General features: G+C 43.2%; 1 protein-coding gene across 4 annotated transcripts in view; it reads left to right on the forward strand.

Moving 5' to 3' along the window:
• The first annotated feature begins 6,685 nt into the window (after positions 1 to 6,685).
• The window catches only part of SLC25A24 (solute carrier family 25 member 24), a 34,945-nt gene continuing 23,882 nt past the window's right edge, over positions 6,686 to 17,748 (forward strand). For 2 of the 4 annotated variants that reach the window (XM_037906730.2, XM_037906729.2), the window contains exon 1: positions 6,717 to 7,157. In XM_037906730.2, coding sequence (XP_037762658.1) covers positions 6,972 to 7,157 — 186 coding nt within the window. In that variant the 5' untranslated portion in view covers positions 6,717 to 6,971. Of the gene's footprint in view, positions 7,158 to 17,748 lie in introns of all 4 variants that reach the window. The other 2 variants (XM_007055208.4, XM_043552807.1) reach the window with 2 other exon arrangements.

Here is a 17,748-nt window from a genome sequence, read left to right on the forward strand (position 1 = left end):
TGCAGTGCAGAACTCATAATCACAAAACAATCCCTGCCCACCCCCCCAATGCCTTTTTCATGAATCCAAATAGACTCAGTGGTGGTGAAGAGGTTGGCTCCGTTCCAGTTCAGCAAAGCCCACACCACCAGATCCAGTTGTAACATACACCTCACTAGTCTGTATTCACTTGGTTAGCTATACCATCTCAGCTGCTGCCCAGTCCAGTTCACCATCACTACACTTCATTATGCAGGCCTGAGTCCAACCACCCATATGCCAGACTTCCTCCTAGCATCCTCCCAAACTGTGGCTGCTGTAGCCCTTTGTTTGTGGTACAGTGTGGGAAAACTTGACTGTCCACCAAACTTGACTATCCAGAGGACAAATAAAGTTGACCCATGGGATCGTGGAATACTTTTGGCAGCTCCCAGAGCATAAGTCCAGTGGGGTTGCATCTATACTGCAAAGCAATAGGGCTTGAACTTTGGGTCCTGGCTTTATTCAGCCTCAGCCTCTCCACCCCTGTGAGTATGTCTACATAGCAGTGTAAGCCCAGCTTGGGCCGGGACTGAAGCCAAACCCTCCTTGCCTTCACACACCAATTGTGCTAACCTAGGGCTCAGATCCAGGGTCTCGGGACCCTGCAGGTCTAGAGGGTCTAAGCCCAGGGTAAGCAGGGACCTAGGGTCTGACTCCTATTGCTTTCCTGTGTGTACATGGCCCTGGCTTGACTCAGGTCCTGGAAATCCTCCAGATGTATCCCAGAGTTCCCAGTGGCAGAGGAGCAGCACTGCAGGCAGCCAGCAGCACCATTGCTGCCTAGCTGAGCGCGGTTCAAGCCTGCCAGGAGCAGGGAGCAAAGCTTATATGCAGGAGGCAGCTCCCAGACATGGAATGTTGTGAGTCATCCCTCCCCCAGCTGTGCTGAACCGGAGCCCTGCTGCTCCCCACTGCCTGCAGGGAAGCACTTGGTCCCAGCTCTGCTCTCTGGTCCTTGTTCCTGGGTCCCTCCACCCCTCCCTAGGGATTTGTGGGCAGGGGCACCCAGGCTGCATGGACTGTCAGGGTGGTGAGTGGGAGCCAGTCCCAAACCTTCCCCACTGCCTCCCACAGATCCCGTATCCCTGCCTCCTGGGGTGCAGCAGGGGCAGGGATAAGGGATCCCCAGAGGGTACTGGAGCATATTGCACTCCAAGCCCTAGGGATGCACTTTAACGCTCTGCAGCAAGTAGCAGCCAGGCTGGGGTGTATGTGTGTTTTTCCTCTGAAACCTACATTTTATGTCAAACTTCAAAACAAACAGACAAAAATAAATAAAAAACAACCAAACAAAAATATTTAATATCCTATTTCAAAAATTAAGAATTGCAAAGTTTCATTTTAATAGGCTGGAGGCTGATGTCTTAATTATCCTCAGAATAGGTGCACACGGGCATTTTCCTGCCAATGTGACTCAGCCTAGAGGTGGAGAGACCAATTCTCAGATTAGACGGTAGTTCAGTATAAAGTCTTCTCCAACTGCAGTCATTCTACTGAGCCAGCCACCAAAGGAACTAATTATGCTCCTTATGGGCACCCGAGTCCCATCAACAGCACCAGCACAGTTAGGAAACAGGATGAGCAATAAAGTTTCCCCACAGTGTACCATGTTCCTAGGGCTAGAGTGTGACAGGGGGCCCTCGGCAGTTAGGGATATGTTTACTTTGACTCAGGTCTGTGCACTGCAGTGTGTACACCAGAGCCTTAGGTTTGAACACAGGTCAGAAATTTCTTAACTTAGGGTTAAAATGCGGTGTAGATACTCAAGTCTGATTCAAGTTCCACATTGCAGTGTAAGGATGATTTGTCAACTCCTTTGGCTTAATTTAATCAAAAGCTTTCCTTTGTGCGGTAGTGTCTTTGAACTCATATGTTCCCGGGACTTTAAATAAATTATAGCAAGGTGCTGTTACTACACAAACCTGTATGTATTTTCATTAGCTACAGTATTATTTGATTGATTTAATATACATAAGGAGAAAACATTTCATGTGTAAAAATCAGTGTCTAGGGCCTGGTCTACACTGCAGAGTTAGATCTAACTATGTAAGTGTCTACACTAAAATTTGATGCCTGCCAATGTAACTACCCCACTACGCTGACTTAATAACTTCACCTCCTCAAGAGGCATAGAGTCATTATTGATAGGTTGATGCAGTGTCAGTGTAGACACTGCATTGCTTACATCGACTGTTACTGTCTTTCAGAAGCCATGCCACAATGCCCTATGCTGACAGTACAATCAGTGCAAGGACTCCTGATGAGGACACACACTACCAACACAAGGAGCATAGTAGGGACACGGAAAAGTGAATTACTGTGGCGGCTGTATGCCAACATTACATAGGTCGACATAATTTTGTAGTGTAGATATGTCCTAAGTGTAGTAATTTAAGAAAATGTAGTGTCTACTTTTGTACAGTTAGGAAAATGTCAATGCCAACAGATTCCTGTGAGTATTTACATGCAATTTTATTACTCATATGGAAATGATTAGGTGATGTTGAGCACAGGAATGACTTATTGGCTCAGCTTGTAAATTAAAGTTGCCCGAGGTCAACTTTAATTTATGATCCAGATGTTTCTATGTTCACTTTGGGGCAACTCTAATTCATACACTATATAGCACAGTACTTGTTATATTATTTTACACAGTACACCAGAAGAAATAACTAACAATGACCTTGCTTCAAAACACTTTATAGCTTTATAACGTCTTCTGTTGCTGCAGTGAAAACACAGAGGGATTGAATCCCGTCTCACCTTTATTGGCGTAAATCAATAGGTGTAGGTCCATGAAAGTTAATGGAATTACACCAGTATAAAACTGGTGAGAGGTCAGATGCAAGCCTGTCATATTAGAAAAATTGTTTAGTAGCATTGCTCAAAAAAAAAAGTTCTTCACACCTGATGTAGAGCATTCTGTGATCGTGCAAAAAATAATTAGCCTTTGCATAAATGATAGATAATGTGGAATAAATAACATACAACTTGTATTTAAAGATTAATGCATGTTGTGGCTGTTGTATTACATAAGCTTTGGGGATGACAATATATTTTCTGTGGTAATGCACTCCAAGATGTGCAAGAAATAAAGTCATATCTTGCTAAAGCAGCATGGTGTTGGCCTTACACCTGGGCACATTAACAATAATCAAAGGAAGGACTAATTAAATGTGTTCCTTAATGAATAGCAATAGAAACCCAGTCCTTGTTTTGGCCTTTACGATACAATAAAAGTAAAATAAATAAAAAGAATCAATTAATGATGATGGCAAAACCATAAGTGTTACCATTCCTAAATTCTGAAATGCAACCTCAAATGGTTGTGGCAGGGTAGAGAGGCCCTCTAAAGCATGGGTAACAGGCAGGGAGCTGACTCATTGTGCATGTCTCTTGCTGGCATGGAACGGTAGAATAAAATGAAAGGGCTGAAGTACCCTGTTAAATGAAATGGGGTAAACTACAACAGAGCCAACTCAAACAAATGTGGGGCCCCCTGCAGAAACAATCAGTTGGACCCAAGTATTCGAGATTTAGTGTACGACCTTCTCCCCAGCTTTCCTCAGACTGCTATGATGCCACAGCAGATAGGGGCAAATAAGGAATGTGTCCAGAACTGGGGTGTGTATTTTTCCCTTGGGGTATCATGCTCTCTCCACAGAGCTCTCAGTCAGCACAAAACATCTTGTACTCCACAGCTGGTAGCACTGGAGCATGGGTAGTAAATGTTCTACTGTGATTTCAACATGTTTCCCTAGTAATGTAAGGCTCCAATGATCTCTTTAACCCCTAGAGAGCCTTGAACTGGGGACCATGTCTTCTCTGCTTACACAGCACCTAGCACCATGGGGCCCTGTTTGGATGGTAAACTCTGAGTACTACCAGAATATAAATAATAAATAACAGTAATTGAGTGAACCAGCCCTGAAACCTGGAGTTCTATATTTCCTTAGTATGCAGTGTTGTTGTAGTCATTTTTGGATTGCATTGTACTGTACAAGGCAGATACCAGATGTTAAAGGATGTACCAGATGTTAAAGGAACTTTTTAGCTTGAGCAGGGACTTTGGCTTTTCTGTTTGCTTATGCTTCTTGTTAGCACATCCTCCTTCACCCCCTCTCTGATTGTGGTTTTGATTTGTTAAAGCTGATTAATTTTCCTCACCGGACAATAGAAACTTTGGAGAAAAAAACTTGATTGATTACATTTTGTTTTGCCATTGGCCCATGTGAATTGCCTTTGAGAGCTTACAATGGTCTAATGTGTCTTAGATTTCCAAAAGGCAGATGCATGGTTCATGCTGCATACTCAGATACACAGCTAAGTTAGAACACACACACATAGGTTAGAAAATCAGAAAATGACCTTAAAATGCAAGTCAGACTGCATAAATATGTCAGGGCAGACTGCAGTAGATTAAGATTCTATTTTAAAGCTAGTTTATGATCTCAAACACATTTTTCAGATTCTGTTTATAAATAAGCTAAACAAATATAGTGAATGCAATCCCTGGGCCAACTCTTGCACTCTCTTGTGCATGTGGTACTTGGGAGCAGGGTGGATAACAGTACAGGAATCCCCTTCCCTACATATATGCAGCAGCTAGACAGAATGTTTACAGTGTTTCCTTCAGTGCTAGGTGAGTAACCTGGCTAATAGACTTAGTAATGATCCATGTGGGGTATGGTCTGCTATTTTGGTGGCATGGCCAGACCCCTGGCCATTCTGTCCATATGCTGCCCTTGGCAGCAGGTTCTGGAGATATATGTGTACAAATTATTCCCTTTTGGAATAACAATAAGGAGTGTTGCTGAACCAGTTGCTTCCAGAATAAGCAAGCAGGATGGCTTGTGGATCCTCTGCTTGACTACTCTTACTCCATTCTTTCTCCAATGTAGTAAAGAATTTTAAGGACAGGGTTTTCTCCTGTCACAAAATAGAACCACATTATTTGTAAGAAAATTATCATTAGTGACTTTTGAATATAATAGAGGTATGAAATAATTGGGAAGAAAACACTACTTCCTCAAGTACACATTTCAGTATACTTAGTTGATACAGCATTGCAATTACATTTACCCAAAGTCCAATCCTGCAACCACTTATGCTTGGCCATAAGTTTGACTTTAATCACATGAGCAGCTGTGTTTAAAGTTAAGCACAAATTTACAGGATTGGGGCCTCAATGACTATAAGAAAGACCTTTTGGTGCATGCTCCATGTAGTAAGAGTAAGAAAAGCAATACCACTCCACTTAACAGTAAATGTCACCATGTTTGAGTATTGATCTTATTGGTCATTCTTCATTTGGATCTTCCATAACTTGTGACAACGTTCCCTCTATATTAACTTATAAATTGCAGCCTCTTGGCAGTGGCAAAATTCCAAATAAAATAAGTCTGGGTTAGTATCTCAAGTCCTGAGCCTGCTTTCATTGAAATCAATGACAAAAACTGTCATTTATATTGGGACCAGGTACATCCTATTAATTAAAACTACACTAGTTTTCTGCCCTCAGTTACAGCCATGGAACCTTAGTAGGGTATGTGTGTGTATCAAGAGAGAATTTGGTCAATTGGCAGGTAATTTAGACCTAAAATGTAGAGTTTAGCTAAAAAAAGAAAAATAATAAAACGTACTACTCATAGAAAGAAATTTAAATAGGTGTTTTTTGGTGGATATAATGCCTTACAGTTTTTGCAACTATTGCAGGATTGCTGTTGCCTGAGAAACAGTGAAACAGTCTACAAACAAAATGAAATTGACTATCTTAATTGTCAAAGTTACATAAAGTGCAAAAAGTAAAAGTAAACTGGATATAGCAAATTATTTTTATTTTTGTAATGTAAAGCATTAACTTCAACCTGGCAGTTTCCCTTTAACCATTTATTTCCCATTGTGTTTTATAATATTTATTTTAAATTAGTATCACATAAGTGCTCAGATTCAATGTTGATGTGTGTAGTATGTAAAAGCCTATGTATCTGAGGTACTGTATGTGCTCTTTTGCCACAGTATCTAAGTGCCTCACAGTCTTTAATGTATTCTCTTCACAACACCCTGTGAAGTATGATATCCATTTTACAAACAAGGAACTGAGGTACAAGGCTAATCTAAGATCACAGAAGTGTGCAGGGAATTAAACGCTGGTCTACTGAGTCCCAAGGCACCCTAATTACTGGACCATCCTTCCTCTCCAATCCTATGCAGAAGAAAAGAGAGAAAAGAGTCACCATAACTGGAAAGACCAAGGACAGCAGAAAAGGTGGACGAATAAAGTTTGAAGTAACCACTGTATTTGCAGGGTCCCACCTTGCTAAGCACTGACCCGCCGCACACACTGGTACTGTCCTGGGGGCTGTCGCTGGGTGTCAGTGAACTCTAGTTAAACTGAGTTTCCCTGTATTGCCTACAGGTGATGTTAAGAACTCCCTGGTTTCCGGCCCTGGCGCCTGCCCCCAGGGACAGGAGAGCCTCGCCCAGCGCAGCTTTCCCCTAGCGATCCTTCTTCTCCGGCTTTTCCCTGTGTCTCTCGTACCGGCCGCCGCTGCGCGCTCCACCACCGCCACCACCGGGGGCCAGGAGCCGCCTGAGGCGAGAGGGGCGGACACTGCACGGGCTGGTCCTTCCCCTCCGCGAGCAGCCCCGCCCGCAACAGCTCTCCCATCCCCCACCCGTCACCGCGGCGGCTTCCCCCGCTCGCCCGGCCCAGCAGCCGGCTCCGTTGCTCAGGGAGGGGAGCGACACCCCGCCCAGCCCGTGGCCAGGCAGGCCCAGGGTGCCCGGGCCAGGGGGAGGCGCCCGGGCCAGGGGGAGCCGCCCTTCCCTTTCCCGCTGCGCTCACTGGCTGCTCCTGCCGGGCTTGCCCAGGCTCTGCCTTCCCGCTCGGCTCTGGTCTCTCCTTCCGCCTGCCTGGCTGCGTCCCCGGCCCGCTTCCCGCCGCCACCATGTTTCGGTTCCTGCGGGGCGCGCTGCTCCCCGAGGCTGCCTGCCAAGAAGCCAACAATAACAGCTCCAGGTACGAGAACCTCTTCAAGAAGCTGGACCTCAATGAAGACGGGAGAGTGGACATCGCCGAGCTCCATGTGGGCCTTAAAGCCCTGGGCATCCCCCTGGGCAGAGATGCAGAAGAGGTAGGGGCTGGGTGGGGCTGGGCCGGGATGTGTGTGAGAGGAGGTGAATCCTGTGAAAAAACTCTGGGCTTTGAGGCCGTGAGCAGCAGGCTCTGGCCTTTGCAGTAGTGAGTGCGATGTCCCCAGTGACCACTCGCCTCTGGCCGGTGTGCAGAACGGGGCCCAGCGTGCCCAGGAGACTGTCTACACTACAGAGTTTTGTTGGCAAAAGGCAGCTTTTTGTCAACAAAACAGTGGATGAAAGTGTACACACTGCAAGGCTCCTCCCGCGGGCAAAACCCTCCTGCTTTGCCAACAAAATAAAACCATCTTGACGAGAGGCGTAGCGCTTTTTGCGGCAAAGTTAGTTGGACAAAGTGTCAGTGTAAACACCACGCTTGGTTTCGATCCTGTAAGTGGCCTCCAGGAGGTATCTTACAATGCCCATCCTGACCACTCTGGTCAGCAGTTTGAACTCTGATGCCCTGCACCAAGGTACACCGGCAATCCCTCCCCCCTGCTCTTAAAGCCAGCTGATTTGTTTGCTCTCTTGCCCATTTCAAATCCCTTCTGCCCTGCAGTGGGGTACAAGGCCAAACCCATTAGAAGAAGCAGGCCATATAACCAAAATGGAGCTACATTTCAGAAGGAATTTTGCTACATTTAGATATATCTTGTATAAGAAGGGCTAGATCCTCCTCCCATCTGTGTTAGTGCAAATCAGGAGTAACTCATTTGAAGTCAGTGGAATTACAATAGTCTAGGTGAAAGGAGAGACAGGCCTAAAATATGCAAACCTTTTTGCAGGGTTCTAGTGGGAAACAATTTTGTTTTTCCTTTTAATATGTCTAATTTAGATCTCTTAGGCCAGACAATTTTTTAAATAAAGTGCCAGGACTGCTCGAGGAGTTAGCTCTTTATAACCCCAATCCTGCAAATGGATCTGCATTTCAGTGGGACTCTGTGCTGTCATAATGGTATGCTTGTGTGCATCTAGTTCAGGACTGAGGCCTGTGTGTTTAATTCCTTAGTTCCTACTATAAAAGCTGTATACTATCATGTAGGCTCTCTGTAAGGCTGTAAATAGATTAAATGTCCTGAGTCAAAATTTTATTAATAGCTGGGCAGTTGGTAATTCTGTGGGCAGTTGGGCTTGGTCTTGCTCACAGTGGTGTCTCGCAACCCTTTCTTGCATGATACCTGATAGCACATTCCAGGCCCAGCATAATAAAGAGAATGAATTGCTGATTTTGGCCGTGGCTGCACAATCTGCATCTCTCTGCTTGCATGATCTGAGTCATGGCAGTGTAAGTTCCTCTTGGGCAGCAGGTAAGAAAAGTTTTAGCACCTTCAGCCTCGGTGTCAGAGAGGTGTAACATTAGCACTAGCTATTGAAGAGAAGATGCAAGTAGAAATGATTGGCCTGGGCCTGGGCAATGGAGAGTTAAAATACTTTTTTTAGTTTATATGTTTTTAGGACACATTCCATGACTCCACACACACACAACCCCAAAACATTCATACTTCACTGTGTTGTGGTGTTCTTGTTGGCCCATTGCACTTGCATGCCCTTTACTGTCAGTGATATAATTTCATTTATGAATATAAAAATCTGACTATATTACAGAAATACCAGGGCCAGATTCTTGGCTGGTGAAAATCACCCTAGCTGCACTGAGTTTCATAGAGCTATTCGGAGTTACACCAGGTGATAATCTGGTCCCATATAGATGTAAAAAGGAAACTCCTATTTATTACTCTCTTTTAGCCATGGCTAGGGGTATATTGTGAAATGGCTTATCATACATAATTCTATGGATAGGAATCATCTATGGTAAGGTGATTTTGTTCTGAGAAGGCAACATGTGGTCCAATGTGTGTGACTTTTAATTAGATCTCTTTGTTAGCCAAAGCTGGTGAGATTGGCCTTACTAGGATAGTTAATCTTAAAAGTTTGCATTTGTTTTAGTTATCTTCAATTTGTATTGACTTTCCAAATTTGCTATCAAACCTGAGATTAGTTTGGCAAGATAAATAGCTCTATACACTGTCACATACATAGTACAGTAACTCCTCACTTAATGTTGTAGCTATGTTCCTGAAAAATGTGACTTTAAGCAAAATGATGTTAAGCGAATCCAATTTCCCCATAAGAATTAATGTGGGGGGGGGAGGGGCCCCTTCCCCCTGCTCCTCCTGCCTGCGGCAATCAGCTGTCTTGCAGCATTCAGGAGGCTGGGGGGAGGAGCAAGGACGCAGCGCACAGCCTCCCCCTCCCTCCCCTGCCTCCTGCCCACGGCAATAAGCTGGTTAGCGGCGTTCATCCGCAGGGTCCGCCGGCAGGTGGTAGGCGCTGGGAGGGGGGCGTGTACGGGGGCTGCCATCCGTGGACAAAGCAGGCGGCCAAACGACGTTATAGGGGAGGGTTGCACAACTTTAAACGAGCATGTCCTGTAATGGAGCAGGGACGTAAGATCGAAACAATGTTAAGCGAGAGGGTGTTAAGTAGGGAGTTACCATATATCTCAGACTTCTATGTAACACGGGGAGGGCAAACTATGGCCCGTGGGCCGGATCTGGCCCGTCAGGGCTTTCAGTAGGGCTCCCTGCCTGCCCTGGCCCCGCGCCGCTCCCAGAAGCGGCCCCTGGTGGCAGTGGCGGGGCAGAGGGCTCTGTGAACTGCCCTCACCTGCAGGCACCACCCCCCGCAGCTCCCTTTGGCCGGGAATGGAACCGCGGCCAATGGGAACTTTGGGGGTGGTACCTGCAGGCGAGGACAGCATGCGGCAGAGCTGCCTGCCCCACCCCACCACCAGGAGCCATGGTTGGACATGCTGGCCACTTTCAGGAGTGGCACAGGGCCAGGGTAGGCAGGGAGCCTGCTTTAACCCCACTGCACGCCGCTGCCACCCCAGAGCCGCTCGAGGTAAGCGGTGTCGGGCCAGAGTCTGAACCCCTCCTACACGCCAACCCCCTGTCTTGAGCCCCCTGCCGCACTGCTCCTGCACCCCAACCCCCTGCACTGAGCTCCCTGCCGCACCCCTCCTGCACCCCAACCTCCTGCCCTGAGCCCCCTCCTACACACCACACCCCCTCCCACACCCCGCACTCCCTCCCGCACCCCAACCCCCTGCCCCAGCCCTACATTCATGGCCCTGCATACAATTTCCCCACTCAGATGTGGCCCTTGGGCCAAAAAGTTTGCCCACCCCGATGTAACATAACCATAGTGTAACATGCATTTCTCTCATTTTTATTATGTGAAATAAATATTTTGTTTTTTAATAATGCCATGCATTATTGATTTGGACTCCACTTACGGAAATAAACTGGTGTGTGTGCGCGCGTGCACACTTATCCTACAAAGGTGATGGGAAACCAAGTCAAAGTGGCCTAATGATGATGTTACATATAGTATGTATTCTTAAAACTCATCACTTTCAAGCTGATCTTGAATAAATAAAAGATTACTTAAAGGAGCTTTTAGCTTCTTGACTGTCCTTGGTATTCATTCATATTCTATATTGTCATTACCCAAGGCATATATTAATATTCATACAGGAAAAAAACACAGGAAGTGCACTTTTGAGACGGAAACATGTCATATGGCCTCCAAATCAGAGGGATTGATTTTGTTTTCAGCTGTGAGGGTGCAGATCCAGAGCAGGTTCACCAAAGTGAATGCATGACTCAGTTTTTACAGGCAGCAGCCATTGCCCACAAGGTATCTTGAATGTCTCCAGGAAGATTTCTTATGTGGATTGGAGCCTTCCAACATCCATTGTTCGTTAAATGCTTCTTGATTGGGCACTGAACTTGCAAATTCCTTTCTAAAGAAACTGACCAAATGCCTTGCTAAGGTTATTTAAAATCAGACAAGTATACAGCCAATATTCATAACTCCGAATACAACAATTTCACATGCATACAAATAGGATGAATATATTCAGTAGATCATAACCTTTACATAGATATGTTACATGGCATAGATAGCATAAAATTTATTCCAGTTATGTCATATATACATTCATAAGCATATTTCCATAAAGCCTTATGGGGGGGCACCATCACACCTACCTACTGCACTGAAAACCCTGGGAATCAAAATGCCATTTCTAAGGTTATAAGTAAAAAAGTTTTATCATGGCAACCTCCTAATAATTATGTCAGTCTCTCCAATTTTGCTTGGTAACTTTTACATATGGAAAAGCTGAACCAAATGTAGAGATTGAGAATCTCTCTGCCAAGTACTGCTCAGTTACATCAGTGTAAATTGGAAATAAATCCATTGAAATCAGTGGAGTTACCTGGATTTACAGTGATGTGACTGAGAGCAGAAATTGTCTTCCCTTCCTTTAGTTGCTACAAAATTAAAAAACAAAACAGAACCAGAAAAACCGTACCTTCCATGAGTCATGCCATGCATGCAAGGGTGGGAAATATATATGGAATGCACTCAATTTCCTGTATGTTCATTGTTTTAAACTTAGGCTGTACTGTAGAAGTAGCCTATGTCAGCAAAATGTATGTTGCTCAGGGGCGTGAACATTCCACCCCTCTGAGTGACACAGGATACACTGACATAAGCATTCATGTGCACAGCGAGAGAGCTTCTCCCTACACCTTAGGCATGTCTACACTACAAAATTATTTCAACCTAAGTTACGTCAGCATACAGCTGCCGCAGTAATTAAATTGCATTTGAAAGTCCATCCTACACTCATTCTCTCACCAACATAGCTTATGCTGCTTACAGAGGTGTTTTTTTTTTTTTTTGCCTACAGGAGAACTCTGTCCCATCAGCATAGAGCGTCGTCACCAGATGCGCTAGAGCTGTGTAGCTGTACTGGTGCAGCTCTGCTGCTGCAGTGCTGTATGTATAGATCCTTAGTCTGTAAATAGCGTGAATCAGAAATGGCTTAAGGCTATCTTCAGAGAGCCACAGGCAGCTTCACCTCCAGCTCTTTTCCTGTGTTTAGGTAGCTACTCAGTTTCATCTGCCCTTTTCTGAGTCTAAACAAAGTAAAATTGTCTTGTTCTGGTGCCTTGCTTCACTTCAAGTCTTGGTCTACCCTACAAGTGTAGGTTGGTATAACTATGTCCCTCAGGGATGTGTACCAGTCCAACCTGAGGGGCATGGTTATACCGACATAACCCTCAGTGTAGACAGTGCTATGTCAGCAGGAGGGCTTCTCCCGTCAACATAGCTACTGCCTCTCAGGGAGGTGGAGTACCTATGCTGATGGGAGAAGCTCTCCCATTCGTGTAGATAGCATCTTTTCTAAGCGCTACGGCGGCACAGCTGCACTGATGTAGACAAGCTCTAAGGCCTGGTCAACCCTTCCCACAATACACTTCACTGCATATACAAGCGCTAGCAACATACAGTGCTAAACTGCTTACCCGGGGGTGAGGGGGGGCGCAGTTATATTGTAATAGGAGCTGCCTGAACTGAGCGCCACCCGTATCCAGCACCCTATACCTCCTCCCGCACCATAACCTGCTGCCCCTAGCCCCCTCCTGCACCCAAACTCTCTCCCAGAGCCTACACTCCACACCCACTCCTGCGCCCCAACCCCCTGCCGACCCCGCACCAACCAGAGTATAAACTGGAATTTCAATGAAGATCAAAAATGTCGGTTTATAGAGCTTTCCGTTTGGTGAAGTGCCGGATAAAACAGCTTTTACTGTAATTAGGTCGATGCAGTATCAGTGTAGACTCTGCATTGCTTATAGCGACTTCTGCCGGCTTTCAGAAGCTGTCCCACAATGCCCTGCAGTGACAGTATAGTCTGTACAAGCACTCCTGATGAGGACATGCACTGCCGACACAAGGAGAGCATAGTGTGGACGTGCAAAAGCGATATAATTAATGTGACGGCTGTATGCTGATGTAATTTAGGTCAACATAATTTTGTAGTGTAGATATGCCCAAGGTGTAGACAAACCTTCTATCTGATGCTGCATATGTCACACTAGAAGCAGCATTGCAAATTTCATCCAACCTGGTGCTGTTTTTGAAGTCTTCCATAAAAATATTGTTTGATTTTTTTTTTTACACTCTTTTACTAGCAAATTTCTTCATGAAACTGCATCTTGCTAGTAAAATTAGAAGTCTGAACAATAATGGTCTGTATCTCTGGATACAGAAACACATACTCACAATATCCTTCAGTAAAGGATGACAGAAATGCTGAGTAAGGAAATGTTAATACGATAGTGAAAAGACAGCTATCTTCATTATTTCCAGATTTTGCTTGGAGGATAGATTAATTGTATTAGAGACATGATACATTTATTGAAAAAGGAAAATAATTCAAATGCCTTTGATGCAACAACTTTGAAAAAATTTAAAGGACCAGATTGTCATTGAATTTTATTACTTCCTCCTTGCACAAAAATCCTAATGTTATTCCTAACTAACACTACTTGTCTGCAGAGAAGTCCTATTACATACTAACATGACCCAAGTTTAGTGCTGTTTTATCTCTGCGAACTAACTCTGGCTGCATGGTTATTTGCAGCTGTGCTGGCTACATAAATATTATTTCAGTGGTGTAGACAATGTACTCAATTTTATCCAAATATATGTGGGGAAGTAGTCCTTGCCCTTACAGTCTTGCAATCTTTGCAGTTCTGCAAAGACTTATGAGGGTGTTTAGTTCTGCTGAAGTAAATGGCACTAAATTCAGTGCATAAAATTAAGTGCACATATTAGTCTTTGCTGGATTGGGGCCTATGAAAAGATGATAAATCTCATGGTTCATGGTGTAAGTTAACTACTTGAATGGTTCAAGAAGAAATTTCCCTTTTATATTAAAGCATCATGTAATTGGCCTCTTGCATAAAAGGAGTGATAGAGTATCTGGATTCTTCTAAAGAAGCATCAGATAAAGGTCACTGTCGATTTTGGGATAATGAACTATATGGTATGCTCTGCTATTTCCTCTTTCCCTGTCTTCTCATTCAACTTTATTCAGTTCCAATATTTGATCAAACATTCTGGCAAGTGAAATAACATTGTAGGTATATGAGTATTTATGTGCACAGCCCTTAAAGATAAATTATTCTATCTCACAAAATGATCCCATAGATCACACTAATAAAAACATGATGAGTTGATGGTCTGCTTGTCCTTCATCTTGTCAATTTGCAACAGACCAAACCCAGACTTCTTAAAAATTGGAAATGTGCATATATACGAAAGGCTGCCAGAATGGCACTGATTATAGTTTGTTGTATATGCTACTTCCCAGAATCAAGTAGAGGCACAGATCACATTACAAAGTTGCACAAAAGCCAAAGGGACACACTATTTCAAGTCAAACAAAGAGGAAATGCAATATGGCCACAGTATCATATGGCTTTCCATAGACAGCATTAATTATAATAATACCCTTAATGCACAGTCATTCTGAATAGTGGAAAAAATCCTTTTGCAGAGAAGCAAAAGGAAAATAGATACTTATTTCTTTTTTAAATGAGAGAGAGAAACTTGGGCCAGATCCTCAGCTGGTTTAAGTTAGGGTAGCTCCAGTGATCTGATCTATTCAGAATACACGGAAGGTGTTAAACTAGCAACCCATAAATAGTGCATTTACATGTCGAGTTCTATTTTTGTTCATCTCATCATATTGCATATCAATCTTTGTGATAAAGCTGAAGATGGACAAGAATTTTCAGGTGTTAGTTTTCAGAATGATAGCAGATTATTCGGATGTTTGTTATATATCTAGATAAGACTAGTGAGATGTTATCAGATTGAATATTCAAAGTTCCAGTGACAATTTATGGTCTGGGTTGAAGTACTTTTATTTAAAATCATATTTTGACATAATGGGCCTGATACTCATTTACACTAAGGGTATATCTACACTTAACCCTGCTGTAGCACTTCAGTGTAGCCACTCTCTACAGTGATGGGAGAAGTTAATTGATCTCCACAAGAGGCAGTAGCTAAGTCAACAGAAGAATTCTTCTGTCAACTTAAGCACTATCTATACCAGGAGTTAGGTCTGCTTAACTGTGTTGCTCAAGGGTGTGGATTTTTCCTAAGAGATACAGCTGGATCAGCTTCACTTTTTATTTTTGACTTGGCCTAAGGCCCCTTTACATAGCTGGGACAGTGTAACGGGGCCTTAAGGTGGGAGTAAATTACATTTATACCCACATGAAGGCCCCTTTACACTTTCAAACTGATGTAAAGGAGCATTGGTATAAATGAGAATCAGGCCCAATGATATTTACCTCTCAGCAATTGGTTTGCACTAATATCCACATTTTATCAAGTAAAATGATTTTTCTTTTATGCCCTGAAAATAAACCAGCAAGTGACCCAGAAGTCCAGTTTTAGTTCTAAATACTTGTTTCCTAGACCTGAAAACATTACAGAACATTGAAATGTATATAACATAAAAAGTACAAAAACAAAATATTATTTAGAAATATTTTCAGCTAAACCAAACATTTTGAGGTTTGCATTTTCTTTATAGTTCTGTCCCTTTTGTCTGAGAGGAGGTTTAAATGCATAATTATACCTCCATATTTATTACGGCATAGCTAAGTCTGTATATAATCTGATAATCATCTATTTTAAGTGCCTTAAAATGCCACAAAGCTGAAGTGTGTGTGTGTATGTAATCAGATTGAAACTTGTCATAGATGTTTCTAGCGTAGAAAGCATTTCCCCCTTTTATTTCAGCTATTAAAAAAGCAACCTCCTACCCCGCCCCTAAAAGCCACATAGTTTTGTTATTAATTTCAGTTAATTTTCTTGATTTCTTAATTTTCTTGGTGAAGTAAGCAGCGTTTTAGGCCAAATTAATCTAAATTAGTGCCTCTTCATTATGATGTAACCTGGATAATAACATTTCAGAAGTGACTGTAGCTGCAGCAACTGCTTGAACAGAAATTTGGACAGCTTTCCAAAAGCAGACGGTAACTACATTTTGAATCCATATAATACAGAGTTTACCCATGAAGTTCCTCACACATTTCTCTCTCAATTCCCCAATATAGAATCATAGAATATCAGGGTTGGAAGGGACCTCAGGAGGTCATCAAGTCCAACCCCTGCTCAAAGCAGGACCAATCCCCAATTTTTGCCCCAGATCCCTAAATGGCCCCCTCAAGGATTGAGCTGACAACCCTGGGTTTAGCAGGCCAATGCTCAAACCACTGAGCTATCCCTCCCTCCTATGTTCCATTCAAATTGCATGACTGTGATCTATTTCCTTAGTTCTCCCATTCTTGCATCCTTCTTCCAAACCAGATAAGTCTTCTGTTGCTCTGAACGTCAGCTGTCTCATTCCCCTTCTCTGTTCATAGATACTCTTTTTAGTAACTAAATATCGATTAATGAGTAATGAAATTGCAACCATTAATTCTCTTCAAACCTGCAACAGAGGGCATAGAAGGTCCCAAACCTTACCATAACCAATGTCTTATTTTGTAGACTTCAGTGATCAAAAATCACAAATGTTTCCTCAGTAATAATCTGATTTTAGTTTTAATAGGATATGCAGATTAATTAAAATGAAATAATTTTGATGACCATCAAAGCCTGCCATATGCAGCAGGCCTCGAGTCTCCATTAAAAAGATATATAAAGTGTGCTTCATCCTTAAGCCTCAGAAAAGTGAAAATTAATCTTTATGTACATTTGGGTTTCATTGGTTTTTGGTTCTATTTTTAAGTAATGCTTGATGGTAAGGTCAGGATTTTATGAAAGAATGTCATAAGTGATTATAACTCTTCCTCTTGCTCCAGCTCATAGCAACAGAAATTGGCCCACATGGACCCCAAGTCAGCAAAGGTCTTATACATGTGGTTAACTTCTTTGCTGAATCATGGTTTTGAGTCAGCACAAATGGGCCCAGTCCATTGGAAAACTGTTGATTCTAATCCATCCAAGACTTATAAAGTGAGGATGATTCTGGGTTTGTCTACATGGGGACGCTCAGGAAAAATTAATCCAAATTAGCTAAAGGTGTGAATTAAAACTGGATTAGTTAAACTGCATTCAGTTTTATTTAATTCACTTCCAAAGTGAATTAAGCTAAACTGAATTAAAACTGTTTTAATTCAAAATGACTGGGTCCACACAGGGGTTTAATTCAGTTTAACTAAACCAGTTTTAGTTCACACCTTAGTTTGGATTAATTTTTTTGAGAGTTTCCATGTAGACAAGCCTACGTGACAGGCCATCCTACGCGATGGACAGATCACCCTGCCAAATATGGCCAGAGTTGCAAAGAATGCAGATGGAGAGCTCATGCAAAGACAACTCATATCTCTTATGCTGTGCTGCTTCAGATTCTTGGCAACTTTTAACTCCCAATCCTGAGACTGAGGGCAGGTCTACACTAGAAGCTCTACATCGGTGCAGCTGCAGCATGTCTGGTGAAGATGCTGTATGCCAACAGGAGAGCGCTCTCCCATTGGCATAATTACTCCACTTCCGTGAGAGGCGGAACCTTTGCCGACATAGCACCCGTGTGGACAGTACTTAGGTTGCTTTAAATTGCATTGCTCAGGAGGGTATCATTTTCACACCCTTGTCAATATAAGTTAGATCAACTTAAGCAGTAGTGTAGACCTGCCCTGAGTTGAG

This window comes from Chelonia mydas, chromosome 8 (genome assembly GCF_015237465.2).
Source record: "Chelonia mydas isolate rCheMyd1 chromosome 8, rCheMyd1.pri.v2, whole genome shotgun sequence".
NCBI classification, from domain to species: domain Eukaryota; kingdom Metazoa; phylum Chordata; order Testudines; family Cheloniidae; genus Chelonia; species Chelonia mydas.